Raw genomic sequence first — 23,611 nt, 5'->3', positions numbered from 1 at the left:
GGTAACTGTTATTGAAAATGGATACAGACTTAAAAAATATACAGTCAGTATTTTCTACATAGAAGAGAATTACTTTAAAATATGAATAAAAATGAACAATAATTTTGAACATCTGATTTTTGGGAAATATTTTTGGTTATGCATGAAATGTATAACTTCCTATGAACATGTAATTTACATTCTGATGGATGAACACTCACTCTATACAGTTACTGCCAAATTTCAAGTCTGGTAATATGCCATATCATGCATTTCAATCAATACCAGTTTCATGTTTTCTTTTTTTTAGAGTGTAGGATCCCCTGGAACTAGAGTTACATGCAGTTGTGAGCTGCCATGTGGATGCTGGTAATTGAACCCAGGTCCTCTGTATGAACAGTTGGTGCTTTTAACTACTGAGTTATCTCTCCAGTCCCCATTTTCCTTTTAATACTATGTTATATCACTTTTACATAGCATGTGACAAAATAACAGGTTAGAGACATTTCTAGGAAAATGTTTTCTTACTTAGATGTCTCTTCAGAGCATCCTTAATCTCATTATTCCTGAGACTGTAGATAAGTGGGTTCAACATGGGGATCACCACCATGTAGAACACAGATAACACTTTGTTCTGGTCTGTGGAGTAGCTGGACTTGGGCATCACATAGATAAATGTGACAGTCCCATAGAATATAATCACTGCAGTGAGGTGCGAGGTGCAGGTGGAGAAAGCTTTCTGGCGGCCCTCAGTGGAGCGCATCTTCAGGATGGTGATGAGGATGTAGGTGTAGGAAATGGCTATGACAAACACTGTAATCACAATGATGGATCCAGCAGAAAATGAATCAAGAATTATGAGGATATTGCTATAAGAACAAGAGAGTTCAACTAATGGAGTAAAATCACAGAAAAAATGATTGATTCTATTTGGTCCACAGAATATAAAAGAAAAGAAGGAAATGGTGAAAAAAGAAGCATTAAGAAAACCACCAATATATGATCCTATAAGCAACTGGACACAGATTTGTGTGGATATTTTGGTTGAATAAATCAGTGGGCTACAGATTGCCACAAAACGATCATAAGCCATGGTAGCCAGAATGAAGGACTCAGTTGATCCAAAGAAAGCAGCTGAGCCAAGTTGGATGGCACATCCAAGGTAGGAGATGGTATTTGTCTCTACCAAGAAATTGGCAAGCATATTGGGAGTGACAGAAGATGAGATGCCTATGTCAACAGAAGCCAAGTGACTAAGAAAAAAGTACATGGGGTGATGGAGCTGGGAAGAGACTCTGATAAGAAGGATGGTGCTGAGGTTCCCAGACATGGTCACCAGGTAGATGCACAGGATGATGGTGAAGAGGATGACTTTAAGGACTGCATCATCTGTCAGGCCCAATAAAATGAACTCTGTCACTGCAGTGTGGTTCCTATCCTCCAAGAGAGCCATGGGAGAGTGTAGGTGCTGCCAGAACAAGGCTGTGGGGGAGACATACAAGAAAGGATTTATAAATATGTGGTTATATTTTCAATAACACATATATAGTACAAATAAAAGCATCCTTTAAACCGTATATTTAGAGTATTACATTGGGTTACCAGTATTTGTATGTTCATATGCATTGATTATTTAATACATTTCAAAATGAAATGCTAGAAAATTCCTTCAAATAATGTCTTTAATTTATATTTTTGTGTTATAAAATATACCTATTTTTAATTCTGAATGTGTAAATTGTGAGACTTTTGAAAATAACAGAGAATTATCATATGTAAAATAAAGAACTAAGATGTACAAATACAGAATTATGCAATGGAGTCCTAAGTATTTTCTGATCTTTAGGAATCCTTTCCAAATCACTTTAAATATATTATACAGTGCTATACTGCTGTTTCCATGAAATAATACTAGAAATCTTAGTGATTCAATTTTATGGTTTATAAAAAGGGGGATTTGGAAATGTTAAGGAAGTTAACAATGTAGAGGAAACACTGGAAAGATGATATGAACTACAGGCAGTGTGAAGTCAGTCTGCTCTTACTATACTGTGCTTTATGAGTGACAAGAAAATGAGTAATGTGTTAATTTGTTGGAGACAGGAGGACAGCTTTTCTAATAGAAGGTCCATGTTTAGCTTTGTAGGTCATCAAGTCTGTCAACTATGTGACTAACTTAAGGCCGATTTTTATAGTGAGAAATATTCTTATATTCTTGTGTTTGTCCACAGTGCCGAGAGCCTGTGATGCTAGAGTAGTCAGTCAGTAAACAAAGTTTGTGTTTTCATGAAGTATTGGTCAGCAAATCACCAATCTATGTCAAAGTTTTGAATTTATTAGCATTTTTTTCTTGGTGCTAAGCTTACACACCATTAGAGACCATGTGGGCTTCAAGCCTTCTAAGTATGTAGATAAATAAGAGAGCTATGAAAACTAAGCTCTATGCCTGATTATTCACAGGAATTTGACTATGAAAATATAAATCATGTTAATTTTTTCTTATTTATACCTGACTTTTTTCTTGACTACAACTTCTAAATAGATACATATTTTCAAAGAGCAAAGTATTCTCCACTGGTAGAGGCAAGTTAGGACACTCACCTTTTGAAATAAGGACTCATTCTAAAGTAGAGAGTGAAGATAATTACATCATGTTTTATAGTGTCCTAGCTGTACCCCCACAATCATTATTTACCAATGAGAATAGGTCTCTGAAGAGTCTGATGATTCAAATATGAATTCAAATCCCCAGGGACCATTATCTCAGGTGAAATAAGCCATTTATGACATATGAACATAAATTTCAAGGAGCAATTTTGGATTTTTTATATGTGTATTGGTGCACTTTCATTTGAGAATTATTAGAAGTATATGATAACAAGATTACCTTAAACAAATGTTGATTCTAGGTTCATTTTAAATTTCATGTTAGTGGATTCTGAAATAAAAATAGTCAATATTTTCTTCCTTCATTTAATACCATTCCATTAGTGTAGGTGTTTTCTATTGAGTGATATAATTCCATTCATTAGGTAGCTTGAGGAATATGGGGAGGGAGGGGATGTAAAGTTGTTTTTTAAAAAAGCAGTTATTTAAGAAACATTTGTTTTTCACAGCCAAAGATACAAAATATTGTTATATAGAAAACTATGAGTACAAATACATGTGGTATGTCCTCAAGTAAGAATTGATACCTCATAATTCCCACCTCAAGCATATTTTAGCTTTTATTTTATATGAAGATTGGTAGAAACAGTGTTCAGCTTGAAGACTCAGTCTGATTCCTGATAATCTTAATTTTTATGTTGTCTTTCACTCTATCTTTGATGCCACCTTGATGTAGTGTCTGAACCCTGAGGATTAGTCAACTTTCAAAATTCCACCATCAAAGCTCTTTTGTTCACTGTCCAATTCCCTGAGTAAAGTAATTCTTAAAACTCTGAACAATTCTTTCAGGGATCATGAAAACACACACACACACACACACACACACACACACACACACACACGTAGGCATATATACAATTTTAGGTCTACTTCCCTGATTTACCATGTTCTGAGGGATACTTAGAAAATGTTTATTCTGTAAGCTATAATTTAAAGTTGAATATATACTTAACATTTTTTCCAATTATTCCAGTTGTATGCAATACAAGGCTGGCTAAAGTGAACAGCTGTCATTGTTTGAACAGAAGCCTCAATGAACATGATGAAATAGTGCATTCACACAACTTATACACATAGGTACTCACATGTTTCTCACATCCTTCAATCCTTTCTCAGGTTTTAGGTTCTCAACAATACCTGCACTGTTAAACCATTACCTGTGGCACATCACCCCCCCCCACAGGTCTTGGTTGTTGATTTTTGTTTTATCATCAGTTCTCAACCTCTTCTGATAGCCTAAATCACTTATGTTTTAGTTTTATTGTCAAGACTTATATTAGAGTTTATATTACACTTTGACACTTTTCATTTGGAATTACATCCAATGGGTTAGACTATATATTTGAAATATATCACTGGACACCATTCTAGATTGTTTGAAAATGTAAATGAATAAATAAAAAACATCAATTCCTTTTGTTTTATAAGCAAAAAGATGGAATTTGTTTCTAAAACACTAAAGTGGGGGAGAAAAGAGCAGCAAATGTGATCATCATCCATAGGAAAAGATTAGATTGCATTTCTCCTAAAGATAGTCAAAGTGTTTCAAGGATATATAGCCAGGTTTGCTCCCATTTGAACATGGGGATGAGGGTCTTGACCATGAAGTCTTTCGGAAAATTTCTTCTTCAGTTTCAATGTTGGATTTATAAGCTTGGCTCTTTGATAGAAAATCATTTCTGTTGTTTTTCTTGTTGTCTGATTCTTTTGGTCCTTATAAGCTCATGAATATAAGTTAAACTAAGGAAGGAATTCAATGTTTGAATTCCTATCATGATCAAACATAGTAGAACAAATCTCTCCATTTTATAGTAAATGAAGAGAAAAAACAAAACATTCTGAGTGCCAAATATCCTTTATGGCATGTCTCTAGTAAATTAAGAAATGCCCACTAGGCTCAACACCTCTGATTCTAACCCTTATCAACAACTAAAAAGAACATTTATTTAACAAAAATATGAGACTTTGGGGGCAGGTAAAATGCAATATGTAACAAAGTTGACTATCAAATATTTATAAATGCAAAATACCTTGAAAACATTGCAGCATATTATGTTTTATATGAATCACCTTTGCTGTTAAAACTTTATTTGATTTTATTGACAGTAACTTACTATGACTCTCTATTTCATCTATAATCTGAAAATTGAACTGTGATATTTATTGCAATGTTCCTTACTTGATAATAATGTATCAACAGACGTTTTCAATCACAGACCCTCAACTTGTGTTACTATATCCATAAAATATTATTGCAATATCAAGTCCTACAACATAACAAATGTCTCTAAGAAAATATTTTCCTACCAAATTGTCTCTTTAGAGCACCCTTGATCTCATTATTCCTGAGGCTGTAAATAAGGGGGTTCAACATGGGGATCACCACCATGTAGAACACAGACACCACCTTGTTCTGGTCTGTGGAGTAGCTGGACTTGGGCATCACATAGATGAAGGTGATGGTTCCATAGAACAGAATGACTGCAGTGAGGTGGGAGGTGCAGGTGGAGAAGGCCTTCTGGCGGCCCTCAGTGGAGCGCATCTTCAGGATGGTGATGAGGATGTAGGTGTAGGAGACAACAATGACAAACACTGTGATCACAATCACAGTGCCAACAGAAATAGTGGCAAGAACCATAGAGACACTGTCATCAGAACAGGAGAGTTCAACTAAAGGAGTAAAATCACAGAAAAAGTGATTGATTCTGTTTGGTCCACAGAAGAAAAAAGAAAAAAAGGAAATGGTAAAGGAGGAGGCATTAAGAAAACCACTTATGTATGCTACTATAAGCAATTGGAGACAGACTTGTGTGGACATCTTCATTGAATAAAGCAGTGGGCTACAGATTGCTATGAAACGATCATAAGCCATTGCAGCCAGAACAAAGCATTCAACTGTTCCAAAGAAAGCACCTGAGCCAAGTTGGATGACACATCCATAGTAGGTAATGGTACTTCTCTTCACCAGGAAGCTGACAAGCATATTGGGTGTGACAGAAGATGAGTAGCCTATGTCAGCAGAGGCCAAGTGACTGAGAAAAAAGTACATGGGGTGATGGAGCTGGGAAGAGACTCTGATAAGGAGGATGGTACTGAAGTTCCCAGACACGGTCACCAGGTAGATGCACAGGATGATGATGAAGAGGAAGACTCTAAGGACTGGGTCATTAGTTAAACCCAATAAAATAAACTCTGTCACCTCAGTGTGGTTTCCATCCTTCAGGAAAGCCATGGGATAGTGTCAATGCTGCCAGATCAAAGTTATTATAGAGACATTACATAAAGGGAATAGTAAAAATGACTTCATTTTCAACAACTCAATCTTGGTATATAACAAATAAATGTATCATTCAAAATAACTGACAATTTTATCTGACAAAATTTTAGTCAGGACTCTGGGTGTACATATATTTTTGTGCATTTAATGTGACTTAAAGTTTTAAAACAAATGCTTGCAAGCTTTCTACATATAATGTATCTCTTGTCTTTTTAGTTATTTATAGTAAAGTGTACCTATATGGTTTTATAATTAAAGTTTTAAAATGTGACACATATGAAAGTACAAAATTTATAAATAGCACAGAAAATGTGCAACCACAGAATTATGTGATGAAGATTTAAATAATGGCCAGTCTTACTACATGCCTATTATGCAACAGAAGAAGATACAGAATTTTATATGCATGGTTCTTTAGTTTCCCACTTACTAGTTCCATTTTATTGAGACTATTTAATTTGAAAATGGCAAATAGTTTATGACTATACAAGAAGTCTAGGATCAACACATAAACAGCAGGCAGACTGAACTTGATTTAAACCTTTAATAACTATTATTCATTTGTGAGTCACAGTGAAATTCAGGGCAAATACACATCAGAATAGTTTTGTAGCTATGGGCTTAATACACAAAATCTAAGCTTCCTTAGTAAAACTTTCATGTAGTATATTAGTGAAGCAAGGGAACATCAAGATGAATTTTCTTGAACTTGAAAATCTAGAAAGGAACCAGTGTTTTTTAACTGGAGCATGATGGAATGAAATTACATGGTTTTCTACACAGTAAAATGGCAAAAAAATATTCAACCTAAGAACCTAAGAAATTTACTTAGGTTCAACCAGCTCAAGGCTACATGCACTCTTATCTCAAGATTTTTATATCTTCTGTTTGGCTAATATATTTGGTGCCTGTGATCCCAGACTATTCTGTCAATAAGTAAAGCAGTTATTTCTACAAGAGATTGCCACTAGTTTACCACCAAAATATTTAAAGATAGTGACGTCATTTGCCTGAGTAGTAACTTCCTGTACTCTTAAAGAGCATGATGGATTCCAGTTCCATCAGTGGCTAGATAAATAAGAAATGGTTAACAAAGAAGGCTACCTAAATTTTCAAAATAGTTTGAGTATTGAAACTGAAATTGATGCACATGTTATTTTGTTCCAGTTTATTGACTTATTCTATCTGACTTGTATACCCACTAAAGTTTATAAATTTGAGTACATTTCTAAAGAATAAAGTACTTTTCAAAAATAAAGTTCAAATCAGTAAACCAAATATACCAAAAATTGCAAAATTTACCTTTTCCAACAGTAATCCATTGCAAAGTAATAAGCCCAAGTTCTCTTTTCTTTTATAGATGTACAGAAGACTTTTACTGTCAATGTTTGTCATCAAGATGTCCCTGCTGAATCTCTGGATTCGAGTGTGGATTCAAATCACTGGAGATTACTATTTCATTCCCACTGAGTACTGAGCAGTTCATTTAACAAACAGCCATACACAATTAATATTCAAGGCATTGGTCAATCTCAAGGGGTATTTTACTCTTTTGTAAGAATTAGCATGTTTCCATTAGATTGTTATTCAAAGAATATGGATATGTTAAAATTATCTCAGGTGAATATTGGTTTAACTTTATTTTATAGCTCAGGTTATAGTAGGTTAAACAAAAATTACCCTTTTCCACTCTGTATAGTGTTATATCTTAACATTTTCCAGACCAGTTTATGTCTGTAAAAAACTCAAAAGTTAACTTTATGGAGTAGACTTATTACAAATGGTGGAAGAACTTTTTCTAAATGTTCACAGTATCCATTTTAAGTATGGGCTCATTGATCTTGGGCAACTCAGGGGATAATTAAAAAGAAAGATAGAAATGCTTTCTTGGTTGAATACTGTATGGAAATATGAAAACTTAGGCTTCATTCATTCCATCATTTATAGCTACCTTGTTATGGATGAAATAACATACTTTTCTGCAATTTTCCTGAACTTCTAGTATATAAAATAGATATCTGATTTCATTACCATGAGTATCTGAGCATTGTTCTACCATACTATAGAAGTAGTTGCTTATTCTCAGGATCTGGCTGGTTGTCAACATCTGTAGTACACTTCCCATTTGGAAGGAGAATTTTCTTTTCAGACTCAACTGTGAGTGACAATAGTCATAACCTTGGACATAATAACATATGTATAGGAAGCCATTTGACAATTCTATCACTTGTACTTAACAGAACAATAGCAGTTGCTTCTTCTTTGGAGCCAATGAACACACTGCTGTGGTCATGTGACTTGGCCTACAATAACCACCAGATGTTAGAAAGCAGTTGTTTTCATACATGCCTTTCATGGTCTATTGAAAAAGTATATACATATTGCCTTGTACAGTATTACTAGAGAAGTGTACAAGGACCACAACCAACCAGGAATATTACTGACAATTTCTCCCAGTACCCTTTATGGCATCTTCCAGCAGTATGAAATCCAATCAAAACAGAGAGATCATCCAGTTCATTACTAGCTTAAATTTCTCTATGTCATGTTGCCAAGTAAGTAGTATCCACAGTGATAGGAAATTACCATCCAGCTCTAATATACAACTCAATGCAGTAGCCATATCTTTTATTTATTTTATTTTTTATTTTTTTGGTTTTTTTGAGACAGGGTTTCTCTGTAGCTTTGGAGCCTATCCTGAAACTAGCTCTTGTAGATCAGGCTTGTCTCAAACTTACAAAGATCTGCTTGGCCTCCCGAGTGCTGGGATTAAAGGCGTGCGCCACTACCACCCGGTCCGTATCTTCTATAGTTTGTAGTGCCTTGAGGCTCTTCATGGACCACACTTTATACATATATATATATATCCGAATTTATTTACTGAGATTTCAACAAACAGCCTTTTGGCTTCTGGGAGTGCCATTTTCCACTCTGTATAGTGTTATATCTTAACATTTTTCCAGACCAATTTATAAGTCTGCAAGAAACTCAAAAGTTAACTTTATGGAGTAGACTTATTAAAAATGGTGGAAGAACTTCTAAATGTTCACAGTATCTATTTTAAGTATGGGTTCATTGATCTTGGGCAGCTCAGGAGATAATTACAAAGAAAGATAGAAATGTTTTCTTGAATATTGTATGGAAATATCTCATATCACTTCTCTTAATTGCTCCACTGCTGTGGGATGATGCTCTTGTACACTGTAAAGATTTATCACTCATATTAGTTTAATGAAATGCTGCTGATTAGTCAGGAGCCAGGCAAAAGTATAAGTGTGGCAACCAGACTAGAAGAATTCTGGGAAGAGGAAAGTCATCAGCCAGATACAGATACAGAGGAAACAAGATGAGAATGCCATAACTGAGAAAAGGTAATAGGCCATGTGGCTAAACATAGATAAGAATTATGAGTTAATTTAAAGTGTAAGAGCTAGTTAATAATAAGTCTGAGCTAAGAGGCCAAAGAGTTTATAATTAATATAAGCCTTTGTGTGTTTCTTTGGTACTAAATGCCTGTAGGACCAGGCGGTACCCAAACTTCTGTCAACCCTCCACCAACACATTGGTATTAAGTAAAGCAGCATGCATGGTAGTTCCTCCTTGAAGTGTTTATCTAATTATTCTTTATAAACAAAAAATGGGAAGTCAGATATGAGGGATAAGAACCTGAATGATCGACGAAACTGTGGCGCATCTGCCAGTGACCTAGCTTTTTTGTTCCTCCATCCATCTGTGTTACTGCTTACTATCTCTTATCTGTTCTTAGTCCTTTGAAGTCTTTATGGTTAATTTTGGTCAGCTAGTTGATAACTCCACCCTCTGACTCAAAGCAAGCTTTATTGTCAGAATGTGATCAAAATTTCACACAACATTCCCCCCTTTTATCTAAATAAGAAGGAAGATTTAACTCTAACATAGCAAAATTATATTCAATAAGAACAATTACATTCACAATGAACAGTCTTTTCACAGTTGGGAAATTCAGAGAAATACTACATTATCTATCCTATTTTGCTGAGTCAAAAGTTTTGTACCTAATTTACTCTGTATCCCAACTTACAAACCACAAGCTATTCTTTATTGTCTCTCAATCTTATACAGTTTATACCTCTTTTGTGAGTTTTTTTCTCAACTTGGTAGCAAGGAAAATTATAACTATTTAAACTTTAACTCCATCAGAGACCCAAGAATGATATAATATTACCCGAGTAAACAGGAAGTAAAAAACAACGAACTTTCAAAACCAAGAAATGACAGAAACATATGACTGCCTGGACAGTCACCCAAGGTTCCTCTGTAACATTGGGGAACCCATCTTTGGGCTACAGACCTAGAATATCTGACAGACTATTCTATGAGGAGGGAAATTTGAAGGACTATATAACTTAGCCTTGACAAAGTTCAGCAATCACTTTCTTTTGAGTCCTGTTGTCCAATTTGGGCAACATACTGTTTGCAGTTGAGGCAAGGACAGTATTTTGTCCAGTGGCTAACTTTTGCCACAAAGAAATCAAATTCTGTATGGAATTTCTTCAGTGCTCGTCATCTTCTCTGTAGTAGATTGGTGCTTACAGGAGAAAACATGTCTCTTTGTCATAAAATGTTTTACATTATTAAAACATCTTAAATTCCATATTCTGTAGATTTTTGAAGTGTTTGAAGACCACCTTTCTATCTGAAATATATTTTCTTTTGTCTTTGAAAACATACATATCATGACTACAATCTGAATTGTAATAGATGACTAGTCACTAACCTATATATCTTTATTATCCTAAATAGTTTGTAATGACTAGAAATTTACATTGTATTGTTAAATGACATGCATAGGAACAATAACTTAAAGAATAGTAGAAACATATATACTATATAACAAAAATAATCTTAAATTTATATCAATATACAAAAAAATCATACCAACAAAACATATTTAAGATGAGTAGTGGATTTTTAGTTTAAAAACAAATTCAATAATCTAAACTTTTATCCCATCATTTCTATGTACTCTACTTTTCTTTTAAGAACGAGATTCCTGAATCTAATTTCTTTTTTTAGTTTTTTTCCTGACAATTACCAAAAATTACTTGTAACCAACCCCCCTAATCAATGACAAATGTCTATAACCCACTGAATGATGAAAAACCATCGACACCACCTCTTGGGGATGTGGACATGATGTTCTCTAGATTGCTTCCTGATGTCTAGGGGTGATGGCATCTCTAGAGCACCCTAATAAAATTAAATAATGGTCAAGTCCTGGGAGAGCTAGCTGTATCAGTTGCTACCAGTATCTGTGTAATGGGAAAGTGTAGGTCTTATCTGAGGTAACAGCTGGAGTACATGAAGCTAGAACATCTCAATTAGCTGCCTTAAAATTGTTCTGAACAATTTGTAGTCCAAAGCTGATCTTTGGGTAGTGTTTGTTACCTTAGTGGTGCTACCACAATCCAGGTGGGAATCATGGTTGTGGGTAGGGCCACATCATCATTTTGGAGACTTCAAGGTTGCTATTAGGAATGATCATTGTTCACTGCAGAAAACTTAAACATTTTAAATGCCATGTGAAGCAGATATCAGAGATTAAAGGACTACATTTTGTTAGGTACATCCAGAAAACAAAAATTTAATTCCTAGCTACCTGATAGAGACTCAAACCTGAAATCATGTACAGGAATCCAGATGAATTTTTAAATAATTAGTTAGTAGTCAATATGGTCATTAGTATCATGACATTAATAAATTTATCTTATAAAGCACCCAGAATCCTCCCCCCTTCCCCCTGCCTCATCCTCCCGTCTTTGGGGCCACAAAATCCCACAGCTCAGCCTGTTTGGGCTCTGGGGACCTGGAATTGAGTGCACCCAGGCCGGTGGGAGGTCCCCTCCTTCATTTGAATGCCCGGAGCAAGGTAGGCTTTTGTCTGAGAGCTGCTCGGCCTGCAAGGGGACCTGACAGTCTGCAGGAGGATCCATCATTCTTTGGGGTGAGTGAGGAGTGAGTGCCCGAACCGCGGCAGCTGCCCGGAGAGGGACCACCGACTCTCCACAACTCCCCCTGCCACCAGCACACTTCCTGCTCTTCCTGCAGGGGTTATTCTCCCCGGATACCGCCTCTCTCTCCCTGTCCCTTCCCAGCTTGCAACCAGAATCCTCCCCCCCTCCCCCTGCCTCATCCTCCCGTCTTTGGGGCCACAAAATCCCACAGCTCAGCCTGTTTGGGCTCTGGGGACCTGGAATTGAGTGCACCCAGGCCGGTGGGAGGTCCCCTCCTTCATTTGACTGCCCGGAGCAAGGTAGGCCTTTGTCTGAGAGCTGCTTGGCCTGCAAGGGGACCTGACAGTCTGCAGGAGGATCCATCATTCTTTGGGGTGAGTGAGGAGTGCCCGAACCGCGGCAGGTGCCCGGAGAGGGACCACCGACTCTCCACAACTCCCCCTGCCACCAGCACACTTCCTGCTCTTCCTGCAGGGGTTATTCTCCCCGGATACCGCCTCTCTCTCCCTGTCCCTTCCCAGCTTGCACCCAGAATCCTCCCCCCCTCCCCCTGCCTCATCCTCCCGTCTTTGGGGCCACAAAATCCCACAGCTCAGCCTGTTTGGGCTCTGGGGACCTGGAATTGAGTGCACCCAGGCCGGTGGGAGGTCCCCTCCTTCATTTGACTGCCCGGGGCAAGGTAGGCCTTTGTCTGAAAGCTGCTTGGCCTGCAAGGGGACCTGACAGTCTGCCAGAGGATCCATCATTTTTTGGGGTGTCCTGCTCCAGTTCTAAGGCCATCCACCCAAAGGGGTCAGACTCTGGCCTCCAGGCAGGTCTGAGGATTCCTGTGGAGGGGTGCGGGCTCCTTCAGATTGTGCTGCCAGTTTCGCTGTGTGGTATTCCATCCCGCCCTGCCCCCACCTTGGCCCTTTTGTCTGGGCTGCGACCCTGGGCTGCCTGGAATCCCTGATTCTGTGCCCTGACATTCCATCTGAACTGGTGAATGAATGCGGACCCTGGGGCAACCTGCCCTGGAAGAGAGCACAGACCCCCTACCCCGACTTCCCTCTGCAGGCTTGTGTCGGTTTCTCCCTTCCCTGTGTGTCTCCCAAGCTTTCCCTAGTGTTCTCAGGTGTCCTGCTCCTGTTCTAAGGCCATCCACCCAGAGGAGTCAGACCCTGGCCTCCAGGCAGGTCTGAGGATTCCTGCAAGGGAGTGTGGGCTTCTTCAGATTGTGACGCAAAGAATAGGTCCTCCTCTGGCACTGAGGAGATCCAACCAGTTTCAGTCACAGCAATTATTGGTCTAGGACACCAAACACCTCCGCGCTCCTTTTGAAGGAAGAGATGGGCAGGCGCCAATGCAGGAGCTCCTCCAACAACATGAAAGGCAACATGACATCACCACAAGCCAGACATCCCAAAACAACAAGAATTGAACACCCTACTCCAGAAGATATAGAAGAAACCGACATTAAACAGTACTTTATGAAAATAATAGAGGACCTTAAACAGGAGGTAAAAAACTGCCATAAAGAAATGGAGATGACAAACAAAAAGGTAGACAAAATAAATAAATCTCTCAAAGATACCCAAGAAAAACAAGAAAAACAAGAAAAAGCAATCAAACAGGTAAGGGAAACAGTACAAGACCTGATAAATGAAATGGAGGTATTGAAGAAAACACAATCTGAGGGACGACTGGAAATGGAAACTCTGAGTAAACGAACAGAAACTTCAGAGACAAGTATTTCCAACCGAATACAAGAGATGGAAGAAAGAATCTCGGACTCTGAAGATACTATAGAGGAAATAAACTCACAGATTAAAGAACTAAACAAATCTAACAAATTCTTAACACAAAACATTCAGGAAATCTGGGACACCATGAAAAGACCAAACCTAAGAATAATTGGGGTAGAAGAAGGAGAAGAATTACAACTCAAAGGCCCAGAAAACATATTCAACAAAATTATAGAAGAAAACTTCCCCAACCTAAAGAAGGATGTTCCTATGAAGGTACAAGAAGCCTACAGAACACCAAATAGACTGGATCAAAAGAAAGCATCCCCACGCCATATAATAATCAAAACACAAAACATACAGAATAAAGAACAGATATTAAGAGCTGCAAAGGAAAAAGGTCAAGTAACATATAAAGGGAAACCTATCAGAATTACACCTGATTTCTCAATGGAAACCATGAAAGCCAGAAGAGCTTGGATAGATGTGCTACAGACACTTAGGGAACATGGATGCAAGCCTAGACTATTATACCCAGCAAAGCTTGCATTCACCATTGATGGAGAAAACAAGATATTCCAGGACAAAAACAGATTTAAACAATACGCAGCCACAAATCCAGCCTTGCAGAAAGTAATAGAAGGAAAATCACAAACCAAGGAGTCCAACAATGCCCACAATAACTCAGGCATCTAGCGACCCTTCACCAGCACAACTAGAAGAAGGGAAACACACAAACTCTACTACTAAAAATGACTGAAGTTAACAACCACTGGTCATTAATATCACTTAATATCAATGGACTCAATTCACCTATAAAAAGGCACAGGCTAAGAGACTGGATACGAAAACAGAATCCAACATTTTGCTGTTTACAAGAAACACACCTCAACCACAAAGACAGACATCTACTCAGAGTAAAGGGTTGGGAAAAGGTTTATCAAGCAAATGGCCCTAAGAAACAAGCGGGTGTGGCCATACTAATTTCCAACAAAGTTGACTTCAAACTAAAATCAATCAGAAGAGATGGAAAGGGACACTTTATACTCATAACAGGAAAAATCCATCAGAATGAAGTCTCAATCCTGAATATCTATGCCCCTAATATAAAAGCTCCCACTTATGTAAAAGAAACACTTCTAGAACTCAAGGCAGCCATCAAACCACACACACTAATAGTTGGAGACTTCAACACTCTTCTCTCACCAATGGACAGGTCAATCAGACAGAAACCTAACAGAGAATTGAAAGACTTAATGGAGGTAATGAACCAAATGGACTTAACAGACATCTATAGAACATTCCACCCAAACAGGAAAGAATATACCTTCTTCTCTGCGGCTCATGGAACCTTTTCGAAAATTGGCCATATACTTGGTAACAAAGCAAACTTCCACAGTTACAAAAAAATATTAGTAACCACCTGTGTCTCTTCGGATCACCATGGATTAAAATTAGAATTCAACGACAATGCTACCCCCAGAAAGCCCACAAACTCATGGAAACTGAACAGTCAACTACTGACCCACACCTGGGTCAAGGAAGAAATAAAGAAAGAAATTAAAGTCTTTCTTGAATTTAATGAAAACCAAGACACAACATACTCAAACCTATGGGACACAATGAAAGCAGTGATAAGAGGAAAGTTCATAGCACTAGGTGCCCACTTAAAGAAAACGGAGAAAGTGCTCATTGGTGACTTAACAGCACACCTGAAAGCTCTGGAAAAAAAAGAAGCAGACTCACCTAGGAGAAGTAGAAGACTGGAAATAATCAAACTGAGGGCAGAAATCAACAAAATAGAAACACAGAAAACAATCCAAAGAATCAATGAAACAAGAAGCTGGTTCTTGGAGAAAATCAACAAGATTGACAAACCCTTAGCCAAACTAATCAAACGGCAGAGGGAGAACACGCAAATTAACAAGATCAGAAATGAAAAGGGGGACATAACCACAGACACAGAGGAAATTCAGAAAATCATTAGATCTTACTACAAAAGCCTGTATGCCACAAAATTGGAAAACGTAAAAGAAATGGACAGTTTTTTAGATAAATACCATATACCAAAGTTAAACCAGGACCAGGTAAATGCTCTAAATCGTCCTGTTAGTCGCGAAGAATTAGAAACTGTTATCAGAAACCTCCCTACCAAAAAGAGCCCAGGACCAGATGGTTTCAATGCGGAATTCTACCAGAACTTCCAAGAAGACCTAATACCTATACTCCTTAAGGTATTTCATAATATAGAAACACAAGAGTCACTGCCAAATTCCTTCTATGAAGCTACAGTTACCCTGATACCTAAACCACACAAAGACTCAACCAAGAAAGAGAATTACAGGCCAATCTCACTCATGAACATTGACGCAAAAATTCTCAATAAAATACTGGCAAACCGAATCCAAGAACACATTAGAAAAATTATCCATTACGATCAAGTAGGCTTCATCCCAGAGATGCAGGGCTGGTTCAACATACGAAAATCTATTAATGTAATCCATCATATAAACGAACTGAAGGAAAAAAAACCATATGGTCATCTCATTAGATGCTGAAAAAGCATTTGACAAAATTCAGCACCCTTTTATGATAAAGGTCTTGGAGAGATTAGGGATACAAGGGTCATTCCTAAATATAATAAAAGCTATTTACAGCAAGCCGACAGCTAACATCAAATTAAACGGAGAGAAACTCAAGGCTATCCCACTAAATTCAGGAACACGACAAGGCTGTCCACTCTCTCCTTATCTCTTCAATATAGTGCTTGAAGTTCTAGCAATAGCAATAAGACAACATAAGGGAATCAAGGGGATTCAATTTGGAAAGGAAGAAGTTAAACTTTCATTATTTGCAGATGATATGATAGTATACATAAGCGACCCCAAAAACTCCACCAAAGAACTCCTACAGCTGATAAACTCCTTCAGTAACGTGGCAGGATACAAGATCAACTCCAAAAAATCAGTCGCCCTCCTATACACAAAGGATAAGGAAGCAGAGAGGGAAATCAGAGAAGTATCACCTGTCACAATAGCCACAAATAGCATAAGATATCTGGGAGTATCGCTAACCAAGGAAGTGAAGGATTTATTTGACAAGAACTTTAAGTCTTTGAAGAAAGAAATTGAAGAGGATACCAGAAAATGGAAGGATCTCCCCTGCTCGTGGATTGGGAGGATCAACATAGTAAAAATGGCAGTTCTACCAAAAGCAATCTATAGATTCAATGCAATCCCAATCAAGGTCCCATTAAAATTCTTCACAGATATTGAGAGGACAATAATCAACTTTATATGGAAAAACAAGAAACCCAGGATAGCCAAAAAAATCTTATACAATAAAGGTACTTCTGGAGGCATTACCATCCCTGACTTCAAACTCTATTACAAAGCTACAGTATTGAAAACGGCTTGGTATTGGCATAAAAACAGAGAAGTTGACCAATGGAATCGTATAGAAGACCCGGATCTTAAACCACAAACCTATGAACACCTGATTTTTGATAAAGGAGCCAAAAGTACACAATGGAAGAAAGAGGGCATCTTCAACAAATGGTGCTGGCATAACTGGATGTCAACCTGTAGAAGAATGAAAGTAGATCCATATTTATCACCATGCACAAAACTCAAGTCCAAATGGATTAAAGACCTCAATATTAATTTGAACACATTGAGCTTGATAGAGGAGAAAGTGGGAAGTACTCTACAACAAATGGGCACAGGGAACCATTTCCTATGCATAACCCCAGCTGCACAGACTTTAAGGGCAACATTGAATAAATGGGACCTCCTGAAGTTGAGCAGCTTCTGTAAAGCAAAGGACATTGTCACTAAGACACAAAGGCAGCCTACTGACTGGGAAAAGGTCTTCACCAACCCTGCAACTGACAAAGGTCTGATCTCTAAAATATATAAGGAACTCAAGAGACTAGACGGTAAAATGCCAATTAACCCAATTAAAAAATGGGGCGCTGAACTGAACAGAGAATTCCCAACAGAAGAAGTTCGAATGGCCAAAAGACACTTAAGGTCATGCTCAACCTCCCTAGCTATCAGGGAAATGCAAATCAAAACAACTTTGAGATATCATCTTACACCTGTCAGATTGGCTAAAATCCAAAACACCAATAATAACCTTTGCTGGAGAGGTTGTGGATTAAGGGGCACACTCATCCATTGCTGGTGGGAATGCAAACTTGTGCAACCACTTTGGAAAGCAGTGTGGCGGTTTCTCAGGAAATTCGGGATCAACCTACCCCAGGACCCAGCAATTCCACTATTGGGAATCTACCCAAGAGATGCCCAATCATACAACAAAAGCATATGCTCATCTATGTTCATAGCAGCATTATTTGTAATAGCCAGATCCTGGAGACAGCCTAGATGCCCTTCAGTGGAAGAATGGATGAAGAAACTGTGGAATATATACATGCTAGAATACTACTCAGCGGTAAAAAACAATGACATCTTGAATTTTGCAGGCAAATGGATGGAAATAGAAAACACTATTCTGAGTGAGGTAACCCAGACCCAAAAAGATGAACATGGGATGTACTCACTCATATTCGGTTTCTAGCCATAATTAAAGGACATTGAGCCTATAAGTTTGGGATCCTTGAGAAGATAATAAGAAGGTGAACTCCCAAAAAAGATATAGTAATCCTCCTGGATATTGGAAGTAGACACGATCGCCAGGCAAAATTGGGAACTTGAGGGTTGGGCGAGACTGGGCCAAGGGAAGATGGGGAGAGAAAAGTGTGAAGGGGAGAGCGGGGGGAGCTCGGAGGAATGGGGTGCTTGGGTTATAGGAAGGGTGGATATGAGAGCAGGGAAGCATATATCTTAATTTAAGGAGCTACCTGAGGGTTGTCAAGAGACTTGACCCTAGAGGGGTTCCCAGGTTTCCAGGGAGACGCCCCCAGTTAGTTCCTTGGGCAGCTGAGGAGACGGAGCCTGAAAAGGCCAGTTCCTATAGCCATACTGATGAATTTCTTGCATATCACCATAGAACCTCCACCTGACGATAGATGAAGAAAATGACAGAGCCCCACCTTGGAGCACCGGACTGAGCTCCCAAGGTCCTGATGAGGAGCAGAAGGAGAGAGAACATGAGAAAGAAAGTCAGGACTGTGAGGGAACCTCCAGCTGGCGACAGATGGGGAAAGTGACTGAGCCCCACATTGGAGCACTGGACTGAGCTCCCAAGGTCCTGATGAGGAGCAGAAGGAGCGAGAACATGAGGGAGAAAGTCAGGAACGAGAGGGGTGCGTTCACTCATGGAAACGGTGGGACAGAACTAATGGGAGATCACCAACTCCAGTTGGAATGGGACTGATGGATCATGCGACCAAACCCGTCTCTCTGAATGTGGCCAACAGCGGGGGCTGACTGAGAAGCAAAGGACAATGGCTCTGGGCTCTGATTGTTCTTCATGGACGGGCTCTGTGGGAGCCTTCTCAGCTTGGTCGATCACCTTCCTGGACCTGGGGGGAGTTGGGAGGACCTTGGTCTTAGCATAGAGTGGGGAACCCTGATGGCTCCTTGGCCTTGAGAGGGAGGGAGGGGAGGTATGGGTGGAGGGAAGGGGAGGGAAGGAGGAGAAGGAGGGGAGGGAAGGGGGAGAAGGAGGGGAGGGAGGGGGGAGGAGGAGGGAAGGAGATGGAAATTTTTAAATATAAAAAAAATAAACCATGAGGAAAAAAAATTATGGGATACAGTGAAAAAAAAAGAATAATTTAAAGAGTCAAAATAACACCATAGGATTATGAAATTCATGACAATAGAATAACCCCTTAATTTTGATTTTTCTTCTGTCCCATACCATATACTCTTTTTGTTTGTTTGTTTTTGATTTTTCAAGAGAGGGTTTCTCTGTGCTTTGGAGCCTGTCCTTTAACTAGCTCTTGTAGTCCAGACTGACCTCAAACACACAGAGATCCACCTGCCTCTGCCTCCTAAGTGCTGGGATTAAAGGTGTGTGCTACTACCACCCAGCCCATCTACTCTTTTGACAGAAAGCTGATTTTGGGTTTTCTTTTAACAAGCATGATTGGGGTTAGAGAAGGAGAGAGTCACATTCCAACTCCAAAACCAGTTCTAATTTTTAAGTGAATTGGGACTATAAAAATATGATTTGCATTATACATTCATAGAGGCCAGCAGAAACAAATATTTGGGGAGATTTATATAATTTTGTCCTGTTGGAAATGTGATATACCAATAGACCAATTTAGTTTTTTTCTTGGGACATTTTCTCTGGATAATTCATGCTTTTACTGCAGATGTTTTATTTGTGCAGTGGTCTTCAAATTCTTTAGTAGGATACCTTCATTCTATTGGAAAGACAAGAACAAAAACCAGCCCCAACTTTAACTTTGGGGAATTTCATTTTTTGCAGGTTATATTTGATCAGAGTAAAAGTGGATTTTAGTCTTATATGTTAATTTAAATTGAATAGTAGTGCTGTTTGATGAAGTATCACCTATTCTCATCAAGAGGCCTCTCCTGTTTCAATCTAATCTTTATCAATTTTGATAATATTCATAGCTTTACTTCTGTAGAAACAAAAGCAAAACCTCTTACCCAAATATAACATAAAACCTAGTTTCCATTCTGAATTCAACACAGGCATATTTAATTCATCAGGTTTTTTTTTCTATTATCCAATGGCTCTCTGAAGTTGTCATTTTTTTTCATTAGCACTAAAACATTTAATGTTAATAAAGCATTATTTAGTCTCTTATGGTCTTTAATATCCTTTCTGTTTATTAAGTATACCTTTGAGATTCTGATTAGATTGTTCTATAACTGTTTGTCCTGTGGGATTTTGTGGTATACTTGTAATATGCTTTATGTCATAATATTTAAAAAAACTGTTCTATTCTCCATATGCTGGAACATTGGCAGTCTTAATTTGTACAACTGTCATCATGATGCCCATAACTTCTAATTAATGTGTAATTGCAGTATCAGCCTTTTCAGAACTCAGTGTAGTTCATTGAAATCCTGAATATGTATATATGGAATGTGGTACATATTTTAATTTTCCAAACTACAAAATGAAACACATCCATTCATCATATTTTGTTTCCTTAAATACCATTTGGGTTACTTCCTACAGGTAGTAGAGTATGCTTATAAAAAGAACAAGTAGCACATTTCCATATAATTTCCTTGACTTATTGACAAGTGATGAAAAAGACTTTTTTCAAACCCTGGCTATTAACATGATTTGTCTTATGAAATATTTGGCTTGTAGCACATTTACTACAAATAGTTAATCAACTTCATCATTACTTGTGCTATAGGGCCTGGAATAACCATATGGGATCTGATATGTCTTATATACAAAAAAGATTCCTGTTTCTGATTATTTCTTGTAATTAAATCAATAACAGAGTTAATTCTGAATCATTAGGACTAATTTCAACAGTTTCAATCAACATGTAAAACAATTCTTTCTGAATATTGAGAGTCAGTAACTATAGTAATAGATTCTGGGAAATATAATAATACCATGAGAATAGCATATAATTCTGAGTTTTGAACAGAATTATAAGGACTTTGGTCCACTCTACTTAAATTTCCTGACTTATAACCTGTTTTTCCTAATTTTCACATCAGTATAGAATATAGGGGCTCCAGAAAGTGGTTTTCCCAGTACAATGTGAGGAAGTATTCAAATAGTTCTTTTTAAAACTAAAGTCTCTTGCTTTGGGGATTTTTATGTTAATTTCTGCAAAAAAATCACTGCAATCTCTTTGCAAATGCTCATTTTCTGTCTACAATGAAGAAATTTCAGCATTCATAAAAGGTACCATGACTTCTGGTGAGCCTATTCCTGCTAATTGATGAAATGTTACTTTTCCTTTCACAATCAATACAGAATAAACTTTTCTACATGGGTCTTTAATTTAATACTCTGTTTGGGTAGTAAAATATCCATTCTAAGATATCTTCTTTCTGCATTAGAATTAATAAAGTAGAATGTGTAAAAAGTAAAATAACCAGAATACAGTCAAGCTCTGGATCCCAATGAGCAACATGTGTATACTGTAATTTCTTTTCCAACACAGCTAACCCTTTTGCAGCCTCATCTGATAATTTTATTAGATTATTGAAGTCCTCATCATCTTTAGGTTTGAAATAAATTACTTAGTTCTTGAGTTGCCAATACAATGAGATGCCAGGGAGATGCCATCTAGCTGCCATAGAAGACAGATGTCAGAACCTTACTTGTAAACCATGAGCCTCATGGTAAAATGTAAAATAATAGGAATTGGCTAATTTAAGATGTAATAGTTAGTTTATCAGAAGACTAAGCTATTGGCCAAACAGTGTTGTTATTAATATAGCTTCTGTGCAATTATTTCAGGTCTGGGCAGATGGGAACAAACAAGCAATCTGTTGCTACATTTTATTAAACCAATATGAGTGACAAATCTTTACAGTGTACCAAAGCATTATCCCACAGCATTTCCCCCCTTTTTTCAGAAGAGGATCCTGAGCCAGGTGGTTGTGGCACATGCCTTTAACCTCAGCACTCAGAAAGCAGAGGAGGGCAGATCTCTGTGAGTTTGAGGCCAGCCTGGTCTACAAGAGGAAGGTCTAGGACAGGCTCTAAAGCTACAGAGAAACCCTATCTCAAAAACAAAACTAAAATAAATAAATAAATAAATAACCCAAAAACGAAAAAAACAAAACCAAGTCCCTGAATCTAATACCCCTTGTTTAGCTTTTTTCCTTACTATTGTCCATAACAGCTTGTAACCAACACACTAAACAAAGATAAATATCCACAATCTAATTTCTGGGAATGTGGGCATAGTTTTCAAGGCTAATTCCTGCTGACTGGAGGTGCTGGTAATCTTACGAGTACCCAATGAAAATTTAAGATTGTGATCAAGTTCTGACTAGAGTATTCTGTGACGCTTTATTTTCTCAGGCAGCAGAATTGAAGCTGTTCTGGATGCAGAACTCAGAAGAAACTGCAATAGCGGTGCTCTGAAATGTTGGTTCATCTGGGCCATCCATTCCCATTGGAGATTTTCCAGGGGGTCTTCTTCAATCAAACCTTATGTTTCTTAACCAATAATGAATCCACAGACTCGAATTTCCTGTGCAAATAAAAATAAAACCTCTTCTCCAAAGTAACATATCTTTTGACTTAAATTTTGAAGTCAAATCATTTTCAAAATATATAGGTTGGATTAACATAGTAGCAATTATTACCAAATGTATTTTAGCAGCTGTTACTTCTTCCTCAGCAGTAAAACAAATTCAAGGACAACACAGTAACCTACAGTATCCAGATTCTTTGTGTATTTTCCAACTTTACATGGAATTTTTTACTTCATTTCTTGTGTTTTTTAATTTTTGTTTGTTTGAGACAGAGTTTTTCTGTATCTTTGGCTGTTTTGAATCTCACTCTGTACCAGGTTGGCCTTGAACTCAGAGAGATCTCCCTGCCTCTGGCTCCCAAGTGCTAGGATTAAAGGCATGTGCCACCATAGCTCATTGCTTTATTTCTGTTTTAAGGACTATCCTTTTTGTTTTCTCTCCCATGCCTACATACATTTTTAAACACACTGTGAACCATTTATAGGCTTTTTCTTCATCTGAATCTGTCTTTACTGTGCATCTCTCTTTTTCTGATCACATAAATCTTTAATCCACTAAACAGCATGGCTAGGATAAAAATGCAGTTTGGCGGCTTATTCTGTCTGATTCTTCAGCTTTCTGAGAGTCTAGCTTCTTTGTGGAGTTACTGGTGGGAGCCATCTTTAATTCCACAACTCTGAGGAGTTTTTAGGGCCATGTTACCACCTAAGAGCCTGATGCTGGCTGCTCAGAAAAAGTATTTCATTGTTTGGTAGCAAAGTTTCTTAAAAGAACTGCGAGTTTTTTTGCCACTGATACTGAGTCAGAAATCCTCTCTTAAAGGAACTGTGCCTCCACCCACAGCCAACA

The 23,611-nt window shown here is 37.9% G+C and overlaps 2 protein-coding genes across 2 annotated transcripts; both read right to left on the bottom strand.

Moving 5' to 3' along the window:
- Nucleotides 1-487: 487 nt before the first annotated feature.
- On the bottom strand, nucleotides 488-1,432 carry LOC119818981 (olfactory receptor 507). The gene has a single exon (XM_038336897.1). It carries the CDS (start codon nucleotides 1,430-1,432, stop codon nucleotides 488-490), a length of 945 nt encoding a protein of 314 aa, XP_038192825.1.
- A 3,501-nt stretch (nucleotides 1,433-4,933) lies between these two features.
- On the bottom strand, nucleotides 4,934-5,879 carry LOC119818987 (olfactory receptor 502-like). Its single transcript, XM_038336927.1, has one exon. The coding sequence runs from the start codon at nucleotides 5,876-5,878 to the stop codon at nucleotides 4,934-4,936; it is 945 nt and encodes a 314-aa protein (XP_038192855.1). The 5' UTR covers nucleotide 5,879.
- Between the last annotated feature and the right edge of the window lie 17,732 nt (nucleotides 5,880-23,611).

This window comes from Arvicola amphibius, chromosome 1 (assembly GCF_903992535.2).
Source record: "Arvicola amphibius chromosome 1, mArvAmp1.2, whole genome shotgun sequence".
NCBI classification, from domain to species: Eukaryota; Metazoa; Chordata; class Mammalia; order Rodentia; family Cricetidae; genus Arvicola; species Arvicola amphibius.
Note: the sequence above shows the minus strand (reverse complement) of the source record. Positions and strands in the feature narration are given on the sequence as shown.